Here is a 21,207-nt window from a genome sequence, read left to right as displayed (position 1 = left end):
GCATTATTTTGTCATGAAAAAGAATGGCGCACTGCTACATGCTATGATTTGAGTGAAGAAAGGAACTCGACAAAACAGCCACCTATTATATGACTTCATTTATAGAAAAATGTCTAGGCAGGTAAATCCATAGGCAAATTGGCATGGGGCCTCGTCCCTGTATTCCTAGTTCTTGGGAGCATGAGGCTTCAAATTTGAGACCAGCCTGAGCAACAGAGTGAGATTCTACCTCAAAATAAATAGGGCTGGAGAGATGGCTTAGCAGTTAAGGCATTTGCCTGCAAAGCCAAACGACTTTGGTTCAATTCCCCAGGACCCACATAAGCCAGATGTACAAGGTGGTGCATGTGTCTGGAGTTCATTTGCAGTGGCTGGAGGCCCTTGTGTACCCATTCTCTTCCTCTGTCTTTCTCTCTCTATCTCTCTCTCTGCCTCTTTCTCTCTCACTCTCTCAAATAAATAAAAAAATTTAAATAAATAAATAGCGAAGAAAGCAAATTGATAGTTGTCAAGGGCTGAGTAGAGAAGGGAATGGGTAGCAGGTTCGTTTTGGGGGTGATGAAAATGTTTCAGAGTGGGGGAGGAAACTATCATAGTTTATTGTCTATAAGTATGGAAGCTGTCAATAAAATAAAAATACATTAAAAATATAAAAAAGAAGCCGGGCTTGGTGGCGCACGCCTTTAATCCCAGCACTCAGGAGGCAGAGGTAAGAGGATTGCCATGAGTTCAAGGCCACCCTGAGACCACATAGTGAATTCTAGGTCAGCCTGAGCTAGAGTGAACTCTACCTCTAAAATGTATATATATATGAAAATGTTTCAGAGCCAGACAGGGGTGGTGACTGTACAGAAATGTGAATGTACCAAGCACGACAGAGCGCCTTCTTTCAAGTGGTTCATTTAAGCCAGGCATGGTGGTGTTCGCCTTTAATCTCAGCACTCAAGAGTTGAGGTCACCGGGCATGCTGGCACCTTTAATCCTAGCACTTGAGAGGCTGAAGAAGGAGGATCACTGTGAGTTCAAAGCCAGCCTGAGACTACATAGTGAATTCCAGATCAGTATGAACTAGAACAAGACCCTACTTAGAAAAACCAAAACCAACCAACCAACAAACAAAAAAGAGCTCATAGCCATCCTGGGCTATAGAGTGATTCCAGGTCAGCTTGGGTGAGAATGAGACACTGCCTCAAAGAAACCAAAAGTGGGCTGGAGAGATGGCTTAGCGGTTAAGTGCTTGCCTGTGAAGCCTAAGGACCCCGGTTCGAGGCTCGGTTCCCCAGGTCCTACGTTAGCCAGATGCACAAGGGGGCGCACGCGTCTGGAGTTCGTTTGCAGAGGCTGGAAGCCCTGGCGCGCTCATTCTCTCTCTCTCCCTCTATCTGTCTTTCTCTCTGTGTCTGTCACTCTAAAAAAAAAAAAAAAAAAAGAAACCAAAAGTAAGTTAAAAAATAAATAGTAGTTAATGTATGCCATGTGAATGTCATCTCAAAAAGAAAAGAGAAAAGGTTTCCTGACACTGGGTAAAGAGCTTTGGATCTTCTGATTTAGTATTTATTTTAATGTTGGCCATGGTAACCTCACATGGCACTAATTACTGGGCCATTAAAATCAATGCCTATTTATTTCACTGGAATTTTAGGCTGTATTAATCACCCTGGTGAGCCTAACATAGGTCAAAGGAAAAAATATTGCTTACAAGCCAGAGATATTTGGACAAATATTATCATAAGTAAAATCTAGAGGGCTTAAGAGATGGCTTAATGGTTAAGGCATCTGCCTGTGAAGCCTAAGAACCCAGGTTCAATTCCCCAGGATCCACATAAGCCAGATGTACAAGGGGGCACATGCATCTGTAGTTCATTTACAGTGACTAAAGGTCCTGCTGTGCCCATTTTCTTTCTCTCTCTGTCTCTATCTGCCTTTCTCTCTCTCTCTCTCTCTTTCAAACTGCATACATACACAGAAAAAAATCTAGAAATACATATTACAGTAGAACAGCTGCCATTTTTTTTGATGAGCCCCTATGTCAAGTCTACAAGTATATGACCTTCCAATTTTCACAGTCTTCTGCCATTTCAGTATTATTTTCCTGTTGTATAGATTTAAACAAATAATCAAGTACGTTAAATAAATTGAAATGAAGCTAAAATTTGGACCACCCAGTTTTGTTTGAGTTCAAACACTGAATGATCTTTTAACTGCCCGTAATCTCAAACAATATGAGAAAGAGATGCCAAAGTACTTCAGACAAGAATCCTATGCCAAAGTGAGAGAGGGACAAATAGAGACCCTGAAATTTTATGGGGGGAAAAAAAAGTCTGCAGTCATAGCAACCAAGGTAAAGGCAGCTAAGAAATAGAAATGCGCCAGTCCACATGCTCTTGTGCAGAGTATCATGTTGGCTTAGTGGATAAGGCAGTTGCCTCACAGATACAAGTGCCTGAGTTTGGATCCCAGAACCTGCTTACAAAGCTGGATGCTGTAGATAGCACCTGTCATCCCAGTGCCCCTAGGGCAAGAAGGGAAGCAGAGACAGGAAATGAGCTTAGAAGCTCACAGGTCAGCCAGCCAGGCGGACACAGTGGTGAATTATGATAGAGCCTGCTTTAAGCAAGATGGCAGGCAGGGACCGACAACCGAAGCTGTCCTCTGACCCCCACACGTGTGCTGTGGCATGTACACACACACACACACACACACACCTAAACACACACACACACACACACCTAAACACACACACACACACACAAATACATGCATACAGGAAAATAAGCAGAGGAAAGATGTAAGCTGACTCCTCATAAAAGAAGATAATACAAGCCTCAGGGACCATTGCAGGAGAAGTGAGGGAAAGGATGGAATAGCCCCCAGTGGAGGAGGGGAAAACGATGGCATCAAAATAAAAGAGAGACGAGTTGGAAAGAGGGGAGTTTGGGAGGGGCATGAGGAGGGGGAACAAAGGAGAGTGGTAGAAGGGGATTATGATCAGGGTATATTGTGTATGTGTGTAAGGTTGTCAATAATTTTTCTAAAGAAAAAAGCAGAATGGTTAACCGTATGGTGGCGCCCTTCCAGCACTCATCAGGCTGACTTGTATATATGCCTAAGTGCATTCTTTTGTTTTGTTTTGCGAGATTAGGGTCTCACTCTGGCCCAGGCTGCTCTGAAATCCACTGCGTAGCCTCAGGGTGGCCTTGAGCTCACACAAATCCTCCTACTTCTGCCTTCTGAGTGCTGGGGTTGAATGCGCGGGCCTCCACGTCCAGGCTCATAAGCGCATTTTATCATCTCCTAAATCACACTTCAACAGGGTGGCTGCTGTTCTGGGACGGATGAGCACCCAGGCTCAGAGAAAGACCACTGCCGCCTCCCAGCGGGCCTGCGACGTCATCCGAGAGCCACGCCCAACAGGCCCCGAGCTGCACACTGTGGACGTCAGCGTAGGAGGAGTGGTCATGCAGGGCAAGACTGTCATGACCTCAAGGTCAGGTTGTTGCTAACCTCAAAAAGTCCCCCTGCAGGGCTGGAGAGCTGGCTTAGTGGTTAAGGTGTTTGCCTGCAAAGCCAAAGGATTCCCGGTTGGACTCTCCAGGACCCACGTAAGCCAGATGCACTAGGGGGCGCATGCATCTGGAGCTCATTTGCAGTGACTGGAGTCCCTGGTGTGCGCTCTCGCTCTCTCTCTCCCTCTCTCTCTCTCTCTCAAATAAATAAGTAAAAATAAAGTTAACAAAAAGGCCCACTGCAACTATTCCAGGACCCCACGACATGAGAACACGGCCAGACGTTAACACTACCCCCCTCCCGTAGAAGCAGCGCCTGTACACCTCTGCACACTTGCTCTCTACCATCTCACTGGCTACGATTGTATCGCAATGTAGCTATGAATTCTTCTGCTTTCTTTCTTTCTTTTTTATTTTTTTAATGAGAGAGGGTGGGGAGGGAGTGAATTGGTGCTCCACGGCCTCCCGCCACTGCAATCTAACTCCAGACGCGCGCCCCACCTTCTGCACATGTACGACCTTGGGCTTGCACCACCTTGTGCATCTGGCTTACGTGGGACCTGAAGAGTCGAACATGAGTTCTTAGGCTTTGCAGGCAAGCGCCTTAACCGCTAAGCCATCTCTCCAGCCCAAGTTCTTCTGCTCGCTTCTGACCTTGGTGGATTCGCTTGCAGCCTGCACGTCGCTGGTCTGTCAACCTTCCTCCGCATAGCGTTTTGGTGGCTGGTGCTGGGATCTCTCTCCTTTCCTCTCTTGGCCACTTCTTATTGTGCTGCCTGATGTTGGGTCCTGAAAGGCCCAGGCGTGAGGACTAGTGGGACTTCCTGAGCCTAGCTAAAAAGTTTGGCAACCTGTCTCGGCCAGCTAGGACTCAGCAAGACACCTCCACCTGGCAATTGTAATTACCATTTCAATAGTTACAGTTTACTATTGGCCCTTACCTCCCCTCCCAATCCCCGCCTTCATCCCCAACATGTGAGCAACTGCTCACAGCAATAAAGCGAGTTTTTTCTGTGAGTTCCTGCTTCGAAAAGACTCCCAAGGGCTGGAGAGATGGCTTAGCGGTTAAGCGCTTGCCTGTGAAGCCTAAGGACCCTGGTTCGAGGCTCGGTTCCCCAGGTCCCACGTTAGCCAGATGCACAAGGGGACGCACGCGTCTGGAGTTCGTTTGCAGAGGCTGGAAGCCCTGGCGCGCCCATTCTCTCTCTCTCCCTCTATCTGTCTTTCTCTCTGTGTCTGTCGCTCTCAAATAAATAAATAAATAATGAACAAAAAATATTTTAAAAAAAAAGAAAAAGAAAAAGAAAAGACTCCCGATTCAGTGTGGTTTTTCTCCAGTGGCCAGGAGAGGTTTCTGAGTCGTCCGGCGTTCATCATCCTCCTTGACCCCTAGGGAGGAACCAGCAGGCCTGGTCCTTCCACAGCACTGCCTGCCTGCTGGAGGAGCCCGGCACCTATGAGGGCTGGTGGAGCAGTTTGGAAGGAACTGACGGCCTCTGGCTTAGGCTATTCCCCAATGTGGCCTGAAGGTCATCAGACTGTGGCCATGGCATTCAGGGGCCCTCTGGGATTGGATTAAGGAGTTCCTTTTGGCCCCTTGTGGGAAACCTTACTTACAATTGATAGGCCTTGGCCAAAGCTACACTTTGGGGAGACCTGACGAGAAAGATACAAGGAGGTCAGCCTGCTAGAGCCCCCGAGGCTTTCTTCTGAAAGCCCACCCAATCACTCTCAGTGTGTGGTGCAGTCAGCAGGGTGAATCTCCATGGACTCTCTCTTTCTTCTCTCTTGTCATTGGTCCCCTCTCCTCTTCCCGCTTCTGCATTTGCTGCCACCTCTCTGGAGCAGAAGGACCAGGGGGCAGTGATGGTGTTTGTCCCCATCTCCCCCATCCTGGCCAGAGTTCCCGACCCAAGGGGCTGATGGTTAACCAGGTTGCCTTTCTCTGGGAGGCTAAGTCTGTACCTCCCCCACCCTTTTCTCCTACCTTTGGCCTGTTTGAGTTTGTGGGTCTCCTGGCAGAGTCAGTGTGGCCTGATCAATCAGAGAGATGTGGCTCTGAGGTAAAAGTGGGTTTCGTAAATTGAGGGTACTTACTCTCTGCACAGGACCTCCAGATTAAAGCTCATCCCAATCCAGTCAGTGTGTTGAGATTGGGTCTCAGCCTTGACAACAGGGGAATTCCATTTCCCTCATGAGTAAATATCATACTTCCACTAGAGCCCACAAAGGGTCTCTATGCCTTCTGATTCACCTCTGGGATGTAGTCTCAAAAATTGGTCTAAATTTGGCCCGGCGTGGTGTCGCACACTTTTAATCCCAGAATTTGGGAGGCCAGGATAGGAGGATGGCTGTGAGTTCGAGACCACCCTGAGACTAAAGAGTGAATTCCAGGTCAGCCTGGGCTTGAGTGAGACCCTACCTTGAAAAACAAAACCAAAACAGTTAAAAAAAAAAAAATCAGTCTAAATTCAATCGTCAGATCGTCCACTGTGAGAGGAATGTCCTATGTACCTGACTAGAATCTCTTACACTAGCCAGCCTTCCTTAAGTTCAGCCCCACAGTGCTCCTGTTGATCCTTCCCTTATGCACTTTCAAGCTCTTGCTCGACCTCTGGTTTCTCCATCACTCCTACCCCACCCCCACATGTGACAACTCTGTTCCTAGCTCCCCCCTCCAACTTCTCCCTTCCCCTCTCCACCTTACAGAATTCTCCCCAACCACTCTCCTCCTTTCGCTAGACACATTTTCTTCCTCACACACTTACTTGAGAACTTCATATAGGGAACATAGATAGTAAAACAGCACCCCCCTTCCACTTCCTTCAGAGAACATCCTTCTCCTTTACAAGGAGGCCAATGGGAACCTTAACACCATCCGGCTCCATGTCCCAAATACAAATTCTCTGGATCAAGCCTGCCAATCATTGGTCCAAAGTATAAGTCCCTTGTCCAGCGTGTACTACTGGACACTGTTTTTCTTTTCTTCCTCTTGCTACTCCAGGGAAAAGCATCAGTTTGTGGGCAGGAGCGATGGCTTAGCAGCTAAGGTATGGTTAAAGCACTTGCCTGCAAAGGCTAATGACCTAGGTTTGATTCCCCAGTACCCACATAAAGCCAGATGCACAAAGTGGAGCAAGCATCTACAGTTTGTTTGCAGTTGTTGGAGGCACTTGCAGGCTCATTCTCTCTATCTCTCTTCTTTTGATCTCTCTGTTCTTGCAAGTAAATAATTTTTTTTTTATTGACAGCTTCAGTTATTATAGACAATAAACCATGGTAATTCCTTCATTCCCACTTTGCCTTTGCAACTCCACTCTCCATCATATCCCCTCCCCCTCTCATTCAGTCTCTCTTTTATTTTGATGTCATGGTCTTTTCCTCCTATTGTGATGGTCTTGTGCAGCTAGCATCAGGCACTGAGAGGTCATGGATATCTAGGACATTTTGTGTCTGGAGGAGTGTGTTGTAAGGAGTTCTACTTTTCCTTTGGCTCTTACATTCTTTCCAATACCTCTTCTGCAATGGACCCTGAGCCTTGGAAGATGTAATAGAGATGTTTCAGTGCTGAGCACTCCTCTGTTACTTCATCTCAGCACCATGGTGCCTTCTGAGTCATCCCAAGGCCACCACCATCCACCATCTGAAAAGAGAAGCTTCTCTAACCAAAAGTGAGAGTAACATTAATACATGGATATAGACATTAAGAGAAATGCTCACTGGAGAGTTTGGTGAGCATACTATACACATTTAACCAGACATGAGCAGATGTTATACCTCTAGGGCTCATGACTTCCCCTGTCATAGGTTTTCAGAATCAGGCATGTATTCCCTCCCATGGAGCAGGCAGGCCTCCAGTCCAGTTGGAGAACAATTGGTTTCCCCCATAACAGACATGCCACTATTGCACCTGCTGGCTCATTTGGCCTGACTGGCCAAATTTAAGGCTGGCAGTGTCCACAGTTGAGTATCTTCACTGGTGACTTCTCTCTCCCATTGAACTGCATGCAGCATGGCTTTTTCTAGCTTTCTGTCAGCTGGTCTACATGGAAGAGGTGTTTAGCTTAGCTCTACCAGGTTTCTCAGTGTCCTTGCAGCCTAAGTATGTGGAGTTTTCAGCAATAGGGTCTAAACATTTATTCCTGGGGGAAAACAAAGACCCTGGACTATGGCTTGTAATGTTTGGGGGTTACTGGTGACCTCCCTGGACAACAACTCACTGGAAGGTATCCCACCCTAGGCACTGAAAATTTTCTAGTAATAACCTATGGCTTCTGGGTGTGCCATTGTCTAAAAAGTAGATTTTAGCTGGGTGCAGTGGTGCACACCTTTAATCTCAGCACTGGGGAGGTAGGAGAATCACCATAAGTTCAAGGCCACCCTGAGACTACATAGTGAATTCCAGGTCAGCCTGGGCTAAAATGAGACCCTACCTCAAAAAACAAACAAAAAAAAAGTCAGTTTTCATATGATTTTTCATACCCTCTTAGATTTTAATTAGCCCACCCATCCTTTCCTTTACTCAATCTCTTCCCCTGACCTCACTTAGGCTTTTCCACTCCCATTAATCTGTTTTTCTACTTACATATATACAATACCATCCTCTTAAGTCCCACCTACCTCCCTTGCCATTCTCTTTAAATTCACTTTCTACCTTATGGGCCTCTGCTACAGAGTTTTATTCCAACTCACATAGAAGAACAATCATTTGTAGCTAGGAACCACATCTGAGAGAAAAAAAAAATGTGACACTTGGCTTTCTGGGCCTGGGTTACCTCACTAAATATAATCTTTTCCAGATCCATCCATTTTCCTGCAAATTTCATAATTTCATTTTTCTTTGCCGCTGTATAGAACTCCATTGTATAAATGTGCCACATCTTCATTATCCACTCATCAACTGAGGGACATCTATGCTGGTTCCATTATCTAGCTATTGTGAATACAGTGGCAATAAGCATGGTTGAGCAAGTATCTCTAAGGTAGTAAGACAAGTCCTTAGGATATATGCCTAGAAGTGCTATAGCTGGGTCATATGGTAGATCTATGTTTAGCTGTCTCAGGAACCTCCACAGTGATTTCCACAATGGCTAGACCAGATTGCATTCCCACCAACAGTGTAGAAGGGCTCCTCTTTTCCCACATCCTTGCCAGCATTTATTGTCACTTGTTTTCATGATGGTAGCCATTCTGAAAGGAGTGAGATGGAATCTCAAAGTAGTTTTAGCCTAAATATCCTTGATGAATAAGGATTTACAACATTTTTGTAGATGTTTATAAGCCATCTGTATGTCATCTTTTGAGAACTCTCAATTTAGTTCCAAAGCCCATTCTAATTGGGTTGTTTGATTTCATGTTATTTAGTTTTTTGAGTTCTGTGTGTATCCTGGATATTAATCCTCTGTTACATGTGTAGCTGGCAAAGATTTTCTCCCATTCTGTAGGTGCCTCTTTGCTCTATTCAGTGTCCTTTGCTGCACAAAAGCTTTGTAATTTCATGAGATCCCAGTGGTTGAATAGTTGTTTTATTTCCTGAGCAATTTCAGAAAGTCTTTGCCTATACCAATATGTTGAAGGATTTCACGTACTGTCTACTCTAGTAGTTTCAGAGTTTTCGGTCTGATATTAAGGCCTTTGATCCTTTTGGACTTAATTCTTGTGCATGGAGGAAAAAGGGGATTTACATTCATCCTTCTACAGATATATATCCAGTTTTCCCAGCACCATTTGTTGAAGAGGCTATCTTTTCCACAGTGAGTATTTTTGTCACACATCAGGTGTCTTTAGCTACTCAGACTTACATCTGGGTCCTCTATTCTGTTCCATTGATCTACATGTCTGTTTTTGTGCAGTACCATGTTATTTTTGTTATTATAGCTCTGTAATATATGCTAAAATCAGGCATGGTGATACCAACTATCTTTTTTTTTTTTTTTTTTTTTTGGTTCTTTGAGTTTGGGTCTCACTCTAGCCCAGGCTGACCTGGAATTCACTATGTAATCTCAGGGTGGCCTTGAACTCACGGTGATCCACCTACCTCTGCCTCCCAAGTGCTGCCATTGTGTGCCACCATGCCCGGCCCAACAGCCTTATTTTTGTTGCTCAAAATTGTTTTAGACATTCAAGGTATTTTTGTGCTTCCAAATGAATTTTAGGATTTTATTTTTCTATTTCTGTGAATGAAATAGGAATTTTTGTTTGTTTGTTTGCTTTTTGATTTTTCGAGGTAAGGTCTCACTCTGGCCCAGGCTGACCTGGAATTAACTATGTAGTCTCAGGGTGGCCTCGAACTCATGGTGATCCTCCTACTTCTGCCTCCCGAGTGCTAGGATTAAAGATGTGCGCCACCACGCCCGGCCATGAAATTGGAATTTTATTGGGGATTGTATTAAATGTGTAGATTACTTTGGGTAAGATTGACATTTTCACAATATTTATTCTTCCAACCCAGGAACATGGGATGTCTTTCCATCACCTAGTGTCTTCTGCAATTTCTGTCTTGAGTGTTTTAAAGTTTTCATCATAGAGATCCTTCATGTCCTTGGTTAGGTTTATTCCAAGGTACTTTATTTTTTTTTTTTATGCAATTGTGAATGGCAGTAAATCTCTGATTGCATCCTCAGCGTGTTTGTTGTTAACATATAGGAAGGCTACTAACATCTGTGTGTTTATTTTGTATCCTGCAGCATTGCTATAAGTATTTATCAGCTCTAACAGTTTGCTGGTAGAGGCTTAAGGGTCCTTTATGTATAGAATCATATCACCTGCAAATAATAATAATTTGATCTCTTTCTTTCCAATTTATATCCCTTTTACTTGTGTCTCTTTCCTTATTGCTGTGACTAAGAATACTAGCCATGAGAATCTAGTACTATATTAAATAAACATAGGGACAATGGACAGCCTTATCATGTTCCTGATTTTAGTCAAAAAGCTTTAAGTTTTTGTCCATTTAGTATTATGTTTACTGTAGGTTTGTCATAACTAGCTTTTATTATGTTGAGATATGTTCCTTCTATTCCCAGTTTCTGTAGGACTTTTATCATGAAGGGATGTTGGATTTTGTCAAATTCTTTTTCTGATGATCATGTGATTTTTGTCCTTTAGTCAACTTACGTATGTTGAACCATCCCTGCATCCCTGGGACAAAGCCTACTTGGTCGGGGTGAATGATCTTTCTGATGTATTCTTGTATTCTGTTTGACAATATTTTGCTGAGAATTTTTGTATCTATGTTCATAAGGAGATTGATCTGTAATTTTCTTTTTTTGTTCTATATTTGTCTGGTTTTGATATCAGGGTGATTCTGGCTTCATAGAAGGAGTTTTGTAGGATTCCTTCCTTTTCTATTTTATGGAAAAGTTTAAGAAGCATTGGTGTTAGTTCTTCCATGAAGGTCTGGTAAAATTCACCAGTGAATCCATGTGGACCTGGACTTCTTAGTGGAGAAATGTTTGATAACGCTTAGATCTCTATATTTGTTGTCGGTATATTTAAATGGTTAATCTCATCCTTATTTAATTTTGGTAGGTCATGTAAATCAAAGAAATCATCCATTTTTTTTCAGATTTTCAAACAGTGGAGTATATGTTCTTTTTTTTTTTTTTTTTTTTTTTTTTTTTGTTTTCGAGGTAGGGTCTCACTCTAGCCCAGGCTGACCTGGAATTCACTCTGTAGTCTCAGGGTGGCCTCGAACTCTTCACGATCCTCCTACCTCTGCCTCCCGAGTGCTGGGATTAAAGGCGTGTGCCACCACACCCAGCCGAGTATATGTTCTTATAGTATGTCCTATGATTTTCTGAATTTCTCTGGTGTCTGTTGTGGTGGTGCCTTTTTCAACTTTAATTTTATTAATTTGTGTCTCTTCTCTTTTTGGGGGGGGGGTCTGGTTTGCTAAGGGTTTATCAATCTTGTTTATCCTTTCAATGAACCAACTCTTTGTTTCACTGATTCCCTGGATTATTTGTTTTGGTGTCTATTTCATTTATTTCTGCCCTAATCTTTATTATTTCTTTCCATCTATTGATTTTTGGTTTGCCTTGTTCTTCTTTTTCCAAGGCCTTAAGGTGGAGCATTAATTAAGTTGTTCATTTGCAACCTTTCTAATTTCTTAATATAGGCACTTATAGCTATTAATTTCCCTCTTAGGACTGCCTTCACTGTGTTCCAAAGGTTGTGGTATGTTGTATTCTCATTATCATTTGATTCTATGAAGTTTTTGATTTCTCTTGATTTCTTCCTTGACTCCTTCATCATTTAATAGTGTGTTGTTTAGATTCCATGATTTTGTGTATGCTCCATAGCTTTTCTTGCTGTTGATTTGTACTTTAATCCCATTGTGATCAGATAGAGTACAAGAAATTATTTCAATTTTCTGGTTATTTGTTAAGATTTCCTTTGTGTCTTAATATATGATCTATTTTAAAGAATGTTCCCTGTGATGCTGAAAAGAATGTGTATTCTGCCACATTTGGGTGAAATGTTCTGCAGATATGTTAGGTACATTTGTTCTATGGCCTCATTTTGTCCACATGCAAGTTTGTTTATTTTTTTGCCAAGATGACCTGTCAATTGATAAGAGTGTGGTGTTCAGTCATCCACTACAACTATGTTTGGTGTTATCTGTGACCTTAGTTCTAAAGTGTTTGTTTAATGAAATTGTAAGCCATGCTCAGTGCATATATGTTTAGGATTATAATATCCTCCTGTTGGAGTGTTCCTTTAATCAATATAAAGTGGCCTTCCTTATCTTTTCTAACTAATGTTGGTCTGAAGTCTACCCTGTCAGATATTAAGATAGCTACAACTGCTTGTTTACTTGGCCCATTTGCTTGAAACACTGTTTTCCAACCTTTCACCCTAAGATAATGTCCATCTTTTGTAGAAAAGTGAGTTTTTTGGTGGCAACAAATTGAAGGATTCTGTATTTTAACCCAGTCTGAAAACCTGTCTCTTTTGGTTGGGGCAATGAGACCATTGATATTAAGAGTTATTAGTGAAAGGTGTGTGTTTACTCTTGTCATTTTTCTTGTTTTGTTGTTCTTCTGTTTTTTCCTTTGCTCTCTTGTATTAACTAGTATTTGAGTATGGCTTGTGTTTTCCAGGTTCCTTATGTATGTGCTTTTCTTTCTCTTCTGCATGGAGGATCCTTTCAAGGATTTTCTGTAGAGCTGGATTAAACTTCATGTCTTCCTTTAGCCTGCTTTTATTGTCCATTATCCTTATTTCTCCATCTATTTGAATGGATACCTTTGCAGGATACATTAATCTTGGTTGACAGCTGTAACCTTACAGAACTTGTACTTTGACTTACTCTGATTTTCATTTCTAGTATTTCTGATTGGTATTTTTTCATTGTTTCTGTTTCTTACTCATGTCTTGTATTGACCTCCTTATTTCATTAAGTTGGTTTCCTGTGTTCTCATTTGTTTTCTTCTTTGATTCCTTTGAGTATAAATAAAATCTCTTTTTTAAAAAAATTTGTCAGGTGTTTTATCTAAAACAGTCTCACTAGGGGTCATTTCTGGTGAATTTATAATTTTTGGTGGGATTGTATTGTCTTGATTCTTTGTATTTCTTGTATTATAATGTAGAGATTTTTGCATCTTGAGTTAATTTGATGCTTGGGTTTTCTAATTAGCTGCAGTGCTCTTAGCCATGTAAATCCAAGTTTATGTATCTTCAGTGTAGGTGTTTAAGGTGCCAACTGTAGCTATTATACTCCATGAGAATCAGTGGAAGAGACCCTAGGTATTGAGTGTGTCTGCTCTTCAAGTACTATAGTAGACTGGGTGAAGCAAATGACTGGCAAATTCTAAAATTCAACTGAACAATATAGACATTCAATCAAAATCAGCATAGAGTATTTACACAAGCCTGGGGATTAAACTAAACAGATAATCTAATAAAGCCAAAGTCCCTAAGGGTGTGTGTTGATCCATACCCTTAATCCCGTCAGCAGGAGGTAGAGATTTCTAGTGTGAAATGGGTTCCAAGATAGCCTGGGGTCAGTCAGTCCCTGCCCCCAGTAGTGACTTAAGAAAAAGACAAAGGCCCTACAAATCAGGAAATGTCAAAGGCAACAATAGTCAACAACAAAATACAGCTTATTTGAGAAGGGTAAAGCCAACCAAGAATATATCAGTCAAGTGTAATAAAGAACCTTTCCCGACATGGACAGAGCGATTAGCACTTCCAGTGCAGGCCTATGTATCTGGCTTTGTGTAAGTAGGCCCTGTTACCTTTTGGGATGGCTGCTAGTGTCACCAATGCTGAGTGCCCTCCTTGATGTCTCTTGGTGCTGGGTGGCTGGGGGGGGGTGAATGAGTTTTCTGTATATTCATGGCCCTGACAGCTGGGGGATGGGAGACCTTGCAGGAAGCCTGAGTCCTACTGGAATGGCTCATCTGGTCCCATTCGTATCTCCTTCAGCAGCTTCTCAGATGGCCCCTGCTGTCTCCTTCAGGATTTTTGACTTTGCAAGGTGGCTGATGTGATTGGAAAATCCCTTCACCTTGTTTCTGTTCTTGCAGCTTGGAATGGCTCTGTGGCTGGGCTGGTGGATTCATGAATCGGGGCCACTGGCACCTTGATAGAACTTTGGCTGATTTCCTCATTTCTGGAAGATATTGGTCTCTCCTGCTTCTCTGCTGTGCTTGATTATAACTTATACACCTCCACTTTTTGGCAGAAGACTGTATTTTGTTGTGTTTATGTTTATTTCCCTCCCTAGGCTGCTTTGGTGTAGCTAGTATCCCACTATCCTACCCAGAAGAAATAACTAAATTTTTTTAAAGTAACAGTTCGCTGTCACCTCAGTTCTTCAGGGGAACAATTTCCTTTTGTATCCAAAATTGAAACACAGAGTTTAACATATAGAGATTTTTGGGGCTCTCTGTGCATGTTAACTCCTGTCATTGTTTTGCTTATGTAAGATGGTACACTGTCCAAGGTCATTGGAATCTCTGTTACCTTGGCCAGTTCTTACTGAAATGCGGCAGTACTTTTTTTTTTTTTAAATTAAAGTTAGCTTTTTGTATGTGAGAGAAAGAGAGAGAGAGCTCCCAAGCCTCTTGCCACCACAAACAAACTCCAGATGCATGTGCCACATTGCGCTTAGCTTTACATGGGTGCTGGGGAATTGAACCCCCCAGCTGTCAGGCTTTGATTGAAGCACCTTTAACTGCTGAGCCATTTCTCCTGCCCTGTGGCAATACTTTGTGAGACAGGGTCTCTTCCCAGACATGGAGCTCGCTGATTTGGCTAGACTAACTGGCCGAGAAGCCCGAAGAACCCTTCTGTCCCCATGTTCCTAGAGCTGGAACGATAGCACACACGTCACCATGCCCAACTTTCTGATGTGGGTGTTGGGGATACAAACTCAGGTCCTCATGCTTGCGCAGCCGACCCTTTACTAACACTGAGTCATCTCCCCAGCACCCATCCCAGAAGGCTGGGGAGTGGAGAGATTGCCCAATGGTTAAGGCACTTGCCTGCAAAGCCTAAGAATCTGGCTTCGATTCCCCAGTGCCTACAGAAACCCAGACGCACAGTGGTGTGTGAATCTGGAGTTCATGGGCAGTGGCTGGAGGCCCGGGTGAGTCCATTGTCTCCATTTCTCTCTTGCGCTCTTCTCTCTATATCTCTTTGCTTGCAAATAAATAAAAATGTTAAAAATAAACCAGAAAGCTTAAGAACATTGCAGAAGGTCCAAGTCAGCTACAAAATGTTTGTGCAGGATAAAACTCAAAGATAGTGAATAAATGATGATTAAAAGTTAAGCCTGGGGGAAGTGGCTCACACCTATAATCCCAGCACTTGAGACATTGGTGTAGGAGGATTGCTTTGAGGTCCAGGCCAGCCTGGGCTACAGAGTGAGTTCCAGGTTAGCCTGGGATACAGTGAGACCTTGTCCCCCCACCAAAAAAAGAAACCACAACATAGTTAAAATTCTAAGGTCAAAATTTAGACTGTTATGAATTTAAAATTAGTGCTTTGTTTAAAGCAATGAGGTTCTTTTAAATTTTTTTTATTTGTTTTTTTTTTTTAATTTATTCAAGAGAGACAGAAAGAAAGATCATGCCAGGGCCTTCAGCCACTGTAAACAAACTCCAGATACATGTGACACCTTGTGCATCTGGCTTATGTGGGTCCTGGGGAATCGAACCCTGGTCCTTTGGCTTTGCAGGCAAATGCCTTAACCACTAAACCATCTCTCCAGCCCCACTTTTTAAAAGTTTTTATTGACAACTTCCATAATTATAGACAATGAAGCATGATAATTCCCTCCCCCATCACTTTCCCCTCACAACTTCACTCAAACAACGAGGTTCTCTTCAGCTATTGCTGTACTCATGATAATATTTCTAAGAACAAAGATTTGTTTTTATTGTAGCAAGGTAATTACTTGTGTTTTCTGCTAAGTTTTTCGGGTTTTTAGCTACTTAAAAGCTGAGTACTACTATAAAAAAAAAAAAAAAAGCTGGGCATGATGGCCCACACATTGAGGAGGCAGGGGTAGGATGATTGCAATGGATTCAAGGCCACTCTGAGACTACATAGTGAATTCCAGGTCAGCCTGGGACAGAGCATGACCTTACCTCAAGACTAACAAACAAACCAAAGTGACACAAGCATTTGGCATTTGTTTACACACACACACACACACACACACACACACACTCAAATACATAAAAGTTAAGGGCTGGAAAGATGGCTTAGTGGTTAAAGCACTTGCCTACAATGCCTAACTACCCAGGTTTGAATCCCCAGTACCCATGTAAAGTCAGATGCACAGGGTGGTGCATGCATCTGGAGTTCATTTACAGCAGCTGGAGTCCCTGGTAACACCCCTCTCTCTTTTTCTGTCTTCTTCTATCTCTCTCTCTCTCTGCTTGCAAGCAAATCAAGATAGAAAAACTTAAAAGTCTGTGTTTGTCTAAGCTTTATGTAAATGTTACCAAAAAGTTTTAAAACTTCAGGCTGGAGAGCTGGCTTAGCAGTTAAGGCACTTGCCTGCAAAGCCTAAGGACCCATGTTCAACTCCCCAGATCCCATGTAAGCCAGACATACAAGGTGCTGCATGGTGGTGCACACGTCTGGAGTTCCATTACAGTGGCTGGAGGCCCTGGCATGCCAATTCTTTCTCACTCTCATTCTCACTCTCGCTCTTGCTCTCTCTCTCTCATAAAATAGAAAGGCCGGTCTGTTGTGCTTGCCTCAAAAAAAAGTTAAAACTTCAATTCATTATTTCTTCCACAGGACTGGAAAATCACTTTACCGGTGGCATGATTTTGGTGTCTGCCTGACTACAGCCTTGAGATCCCAGACAGTGCTCCTTCATGGATATCAACCTTCTTCATATGTATCAATGCCTGCCTCCCACCATCAAAGAGCTCCTGACCTGATACAGTACCCTTGGACCACTGGTCTCCTGTAATAGCCACTATCAACCTTCTCCAAACTGCCTATGGAGCCTTTTATGCCCTGTATAGTTCCTAACCCTATGAGAGATCAGCAACACCAACCAGGGACCCCTTAGTCTGGCAGGAGGAAATGTGGATGCCCTTTCTGGGAGGAGAGAAAGATTGTGGGCACATGCAGCACTTTGTGCATCTGGCTTTACACGGGTGCTGGGAAATCAAACTTGGGCTGTCAAGACTTTGCGAACAAGTGCCTCTAACCACTGAACCATCTCTCCAGCCCCCAGACGAGTTCTTGTTAAACTAGACCCTGAGCTTTGAGGCAAACCAGTCCCAGACTCCGCTCTGGTCTGACAGCCCCGAGGGAGGGAATGCAGGGGCGGAGCCCAGAGGGACATCTCTGACCTCTGGTGTGTGATCAAGGAGTGAAGCCGGTTGAGACAGTCGACTTTTGGTCAGTGTGTGCGACACTGCCAGGAGAGGAAAGGAAGATGAACAAATAATGGAGGTGCTGTTCAGGAGAATTTGGGGAAGAAACCAGGGGCTTGCCACGCTGGGTTACTTTAGAACGCAGTGAGATCATGACAGTGTTACCTCCCAGCAGACATCATTGATTCTCCTGCCCACAGCTGTCGACGCTGGGCCTCTCCTCTGTGCCCTCCCCAGAGTAAGACACCCAGCTCGGAATTTCTTTCAGCAGCGGAGGGGCTGCACAGATTAGACGGTCCTTGAGGCAGAGAGGGCTCATTGTGTGGAGAGAGGAGCACAGGAAGGGGGGAGCCTGCAGATGCGTGCAGAACTTTTAACTGACCACGGGTAGCCTGTGCTTAGGGTCCGGGCTGCCACTCGGAACGTTATCTCCTTTCCCCAGAACCTTGAGTCTGTTGCATATAGACAAGTTGCACAGAACGAAACCGGTTCAGAGAGGCCACCCCCGGGGTCACACAGTGGTCAGTGCATGACAAGGGGATTCCAAGCAAGTGTTCCTGCACCCCCTTCTCTCCCCCGCTCCGTTTGTGCAAGTGTTGCACTGCAGCCAGCAGGCTCTCTGGCTGGTGACACCCATCCCCTCTTTCCGAAGCCCCCCAAGAGGCCCAGGCCCCATGCCGGCATTCCAGCACACTCACCCAGGGCGCACAGCAGGGCGCAAACGGCGAGCCTCATTCTGTGCAGCATCGTCCAGCTTCGGATCCCTCGGATCCCCCGGTCTTGGTCCACTTGCCTGAGCCTGGATCTGCCTACTAGGGAAGGCTTGTCGGAGAAGCTTCTCGCAGCCACACCCCCTGCTCTCCCCTGGCCAAAGCCCGCCCATCCCTTATCTCCATCTGCAGGCTCGGGGACACCGCGGTGCTTCGGGGCTTCCTTTGGGTGCGCTCGGGGACAACGGTGACAAAGACGCTCTCTTCCTCCAGAAAAACACCCGAGAACACGCGTGCCACCTGCCGACACCGTTTTCTCAGACTTCTCCCCAGACCACGGCCCAAGACTTCTAGGCTGATCTCGCTCCTCCACTGCGGAGGCACTGCGCACCTGAAAGCCACGGTCCCATTAGTGGTATTGTGCCCCAGAGCTCTGTTCCCCCAATAGCACTGCCAATCCCCAGAAGTTCTGTCACTCCCCCAAGTGGCGCTGCCTTTGCCCTCAAGGGTCCTGTACCCCCCTATGGCACAGTACTTCGCCTAGCGGCTCTGCCCCTCTGCTGCCCGAGGGACAGGCCTACCAAGGCTACTGCAGGTGCCAACCTGGCTCCATTTTAATGTCAAGAGCCACTTTGATAGAACGACTAAGTTAAGTTTCTGTTTCTCTTAAGTTTCTGTGTCTGAGCTGGGGCAACAAATTGCTCCCCGGTTGCTGTTCCCAGGACTGTGTACTCATCATGTTCCGGAAAGTTGTTTAACTGTAATGGCTGGTCTGCTTCTGTCACCACGCTTGCTTGCCTCTGAAAACCCCGACCCTGTGATTTCTATGGTTTCGCCCCAATAAAGAGTCTGAGAAGCTGACTCAGGGCTGCTCTCTACACCCGGCGTTAGGGAGGCTCTGTTGTGAACAATTAAAAGCTTGCTTTAGGCTGGAGAGATGGCTTAGCCGGTTAAGTGCTTGTCTGTGAAGCCTAAGGACCCCGGTTCGAGGCTCGATTCCCCAGGACCCATGTTAGCCAGATGCACAAGGGGGCGCATACGTCTGCAGTTCGTTTGTGGTGGCTGGAGGCCCTGGGGCCATAATTTGTGGTCGGTGGTCTTTATTCTTGCCAATTCTGGGTTAACACTTCTTCAAGTCTGTGACCTCTCCCTGCTAAGTTTATGGGCTGGAGAGATGTCTGCAAAGCCAAAGGACTCAGGTTCAACCCCCCAGGACCCATGTAAGCCAGATACACAAGGTGGTGCAACTATCTGGAGTTTGTGGCTTCTGGAGGCCCTAGCACACACATTCTCTCTCCCCCTGCGTGTGTGTGTGTGTGTGTGGTGTCCTTCTCTCTCTCTCACTGTGTCAAATAAATAAAAGAAACAAAATATTTACCAAAAACAAAACTTTGTTTAGATAAAACTATAAGAACTTCTAATTAAAATATGTTGCCTGCAATGCCTAAGGACTGTGTTAGATTCCCCCGTACCCACGTAAAGCTAGATGCACAAAGTGACACACGCATCAGGAATTTGTTCGCAGAGGGAAGAGGTCCTGATGTGCCAATTCTGTCTCTGTGTCCCATAGATAACTTTAGAAAATTATATTTATTTATTTGCAAGGAGAGAGGAAGAGGAAAAAAATGAGCAGGCCAGGGCCTCCAGCCTCTGGAAACAAAGTCCAGATGCATGTGCTTCTAGTGGGTACTGGAGAATAGAACCTGGGCCATCAGGCTTTGCAGGCAAACGAATGCCTTAACCATTGAGCGACCTCTACAGTTCCCAAAATATGTTTTAATATATCAAAGCCAGGCATGGTGGTGCACACCTTAAACCAGGCACCTGGGAGAGGCTGAGGTAGGAGGATTGCAGTGAGTTCCAGATCACCTTGGGCTACAGTGAGACCCTCCCTTGAAACACCAACAACAAGACTTCTGGGTAAGTTGGTCGGGTCCTAGCAATACCAAAGCAGCCTGGGGAGGGAAATAAATAGAAACACAGCAAAATATACTCTTCAACCAAAAAGTTAAACTGTATAAGTTATTATCAACCATGGCAGAGAAGCAGGAGAGACCCAGATATCCAGAAGGCAGGAAACTGGCCAAAATCCTGCTAAATTGCCAGCCGGCCTGATCCACGAGCCTGCCAGCCCACCCAGCCAGAGGTGCCAAGCTGCAGGAGCAGAAACACGGTGAGGGGATTTTCCACTCACATTAGCCTCCTTGCACAGTCAAGAGGACAGCAGGGAGCAGCTGAGCAGTGGCTGAGAGAGACGCAAACAGGACCAGCTGAGCAGTTCCTATACAATCCCAGGCACACTGAATAGCCTCCCGTCCCCCAAACATCAGGGCCGTGAACGTCCAGAGAATTCATTCACCACTGGCCACCCCGCGCCGAGAGACATCAAGATGGGCACTCAGGACTGGTGAGACTGGCAGCCATCCCAAATGATAAGAAGACCTACTTAGACAAAGCCAGATACATAGTCCTGCACTGGAAGTGCTAATCGCTCTGTCCATGTCGGGAAAGGTTATGTATTACACTTGACTGATATATTCTTGGTTGGCTTTACCCCTCTCAAATAAGCTGTATTTTGGTGTATTGTTGCCTTTGACATTTCCTGATTTGTAGGGCCTTTGTCTTTTTCTTAAGTCACTACTGGGGGCAGGGACTGACTGGCCCCAGGCTATCTTGGAACCCATTTCACACTAGAAATCTCTACCTCCTGCTGACGGGATTAAGGGTATGGATAAACACACACCCTTAGGGACTTTGGCTTTATTAGATTATCTGTTTAGTTTAATCCCCAGGCTTGTGTAAATACTCTATGCTGATTTTGATTGAATGTCTATATTGTTCAGTTGAATTTTAGAATTTGCCAGTCATTTGCTTCACCCAGTCTACCTTAATACTTGAAGAGCAGACACACTCAATACCTAGGGTCTCTTCCACTGTTTCTCATGGAGTATAATAGCTACAGTTGGCACCTTAAACACCTACACTGAAGATACATAAAGTTGGATTTACATGGCTAAGAGCACTGCAGCTAATTAGAAAACCCAAGCATCAAATTAACTCAAGATGCAAAAATCTCTTCAGTATAATACAAGAAATACAAAGAATCAAGACAATACAATCCCACCAAAAATTATAAATCCA

General features: G+C 44.5%; 1 protein-coding gene across 2 annotated transcripts in view; it reads right to left on the bottom strand.

Moving 5' to 3' along the window:
* The window catches only part of Inhca (inhibitor of carbonic anhydrase), a 62,463-nt gene extending 44,361 nt beyond the window's left edge, over positions 1-18,102 (bottom strand). For both annotated transcript variants that reach the window (XM_045136621.1, XM_045136622.1), the window contains exon 1: positions 18,055-18,102. In XM_045136621.1, the coding sequence (XP_044992556.1) occupies positions 18,055-18,091 (37 nt within the window). In that variant the 5' untranslated portion in view covers positions 18,092-18,102. The remainder of the gene's footprint in view (positions 1-18,054) is intronic.
* Between the last annotated feature and the right edge of the window lie 3,105 nt (positions 18,103-21,207).

Source organism: Jaculus jaculus, chromosome 17 (assembly GCF_020740685.1).
Source record: "Jaculus jaculus isolate mJacJac1 chromosome 17, mJacJac1.mat.Y.cur, whole genome shotgun sequence".
NCBI classification, from domain to species: Eukaryota; Metazoa; Chordata; class Mammalia; order Rodentia; family Dipodidae; genus Jaculus; species Jaculus jaculus.
Note: the sequence above shows the minus strand (reverse complement) of the source record. Positions and strands in the feature narration are given on the sequence as shown.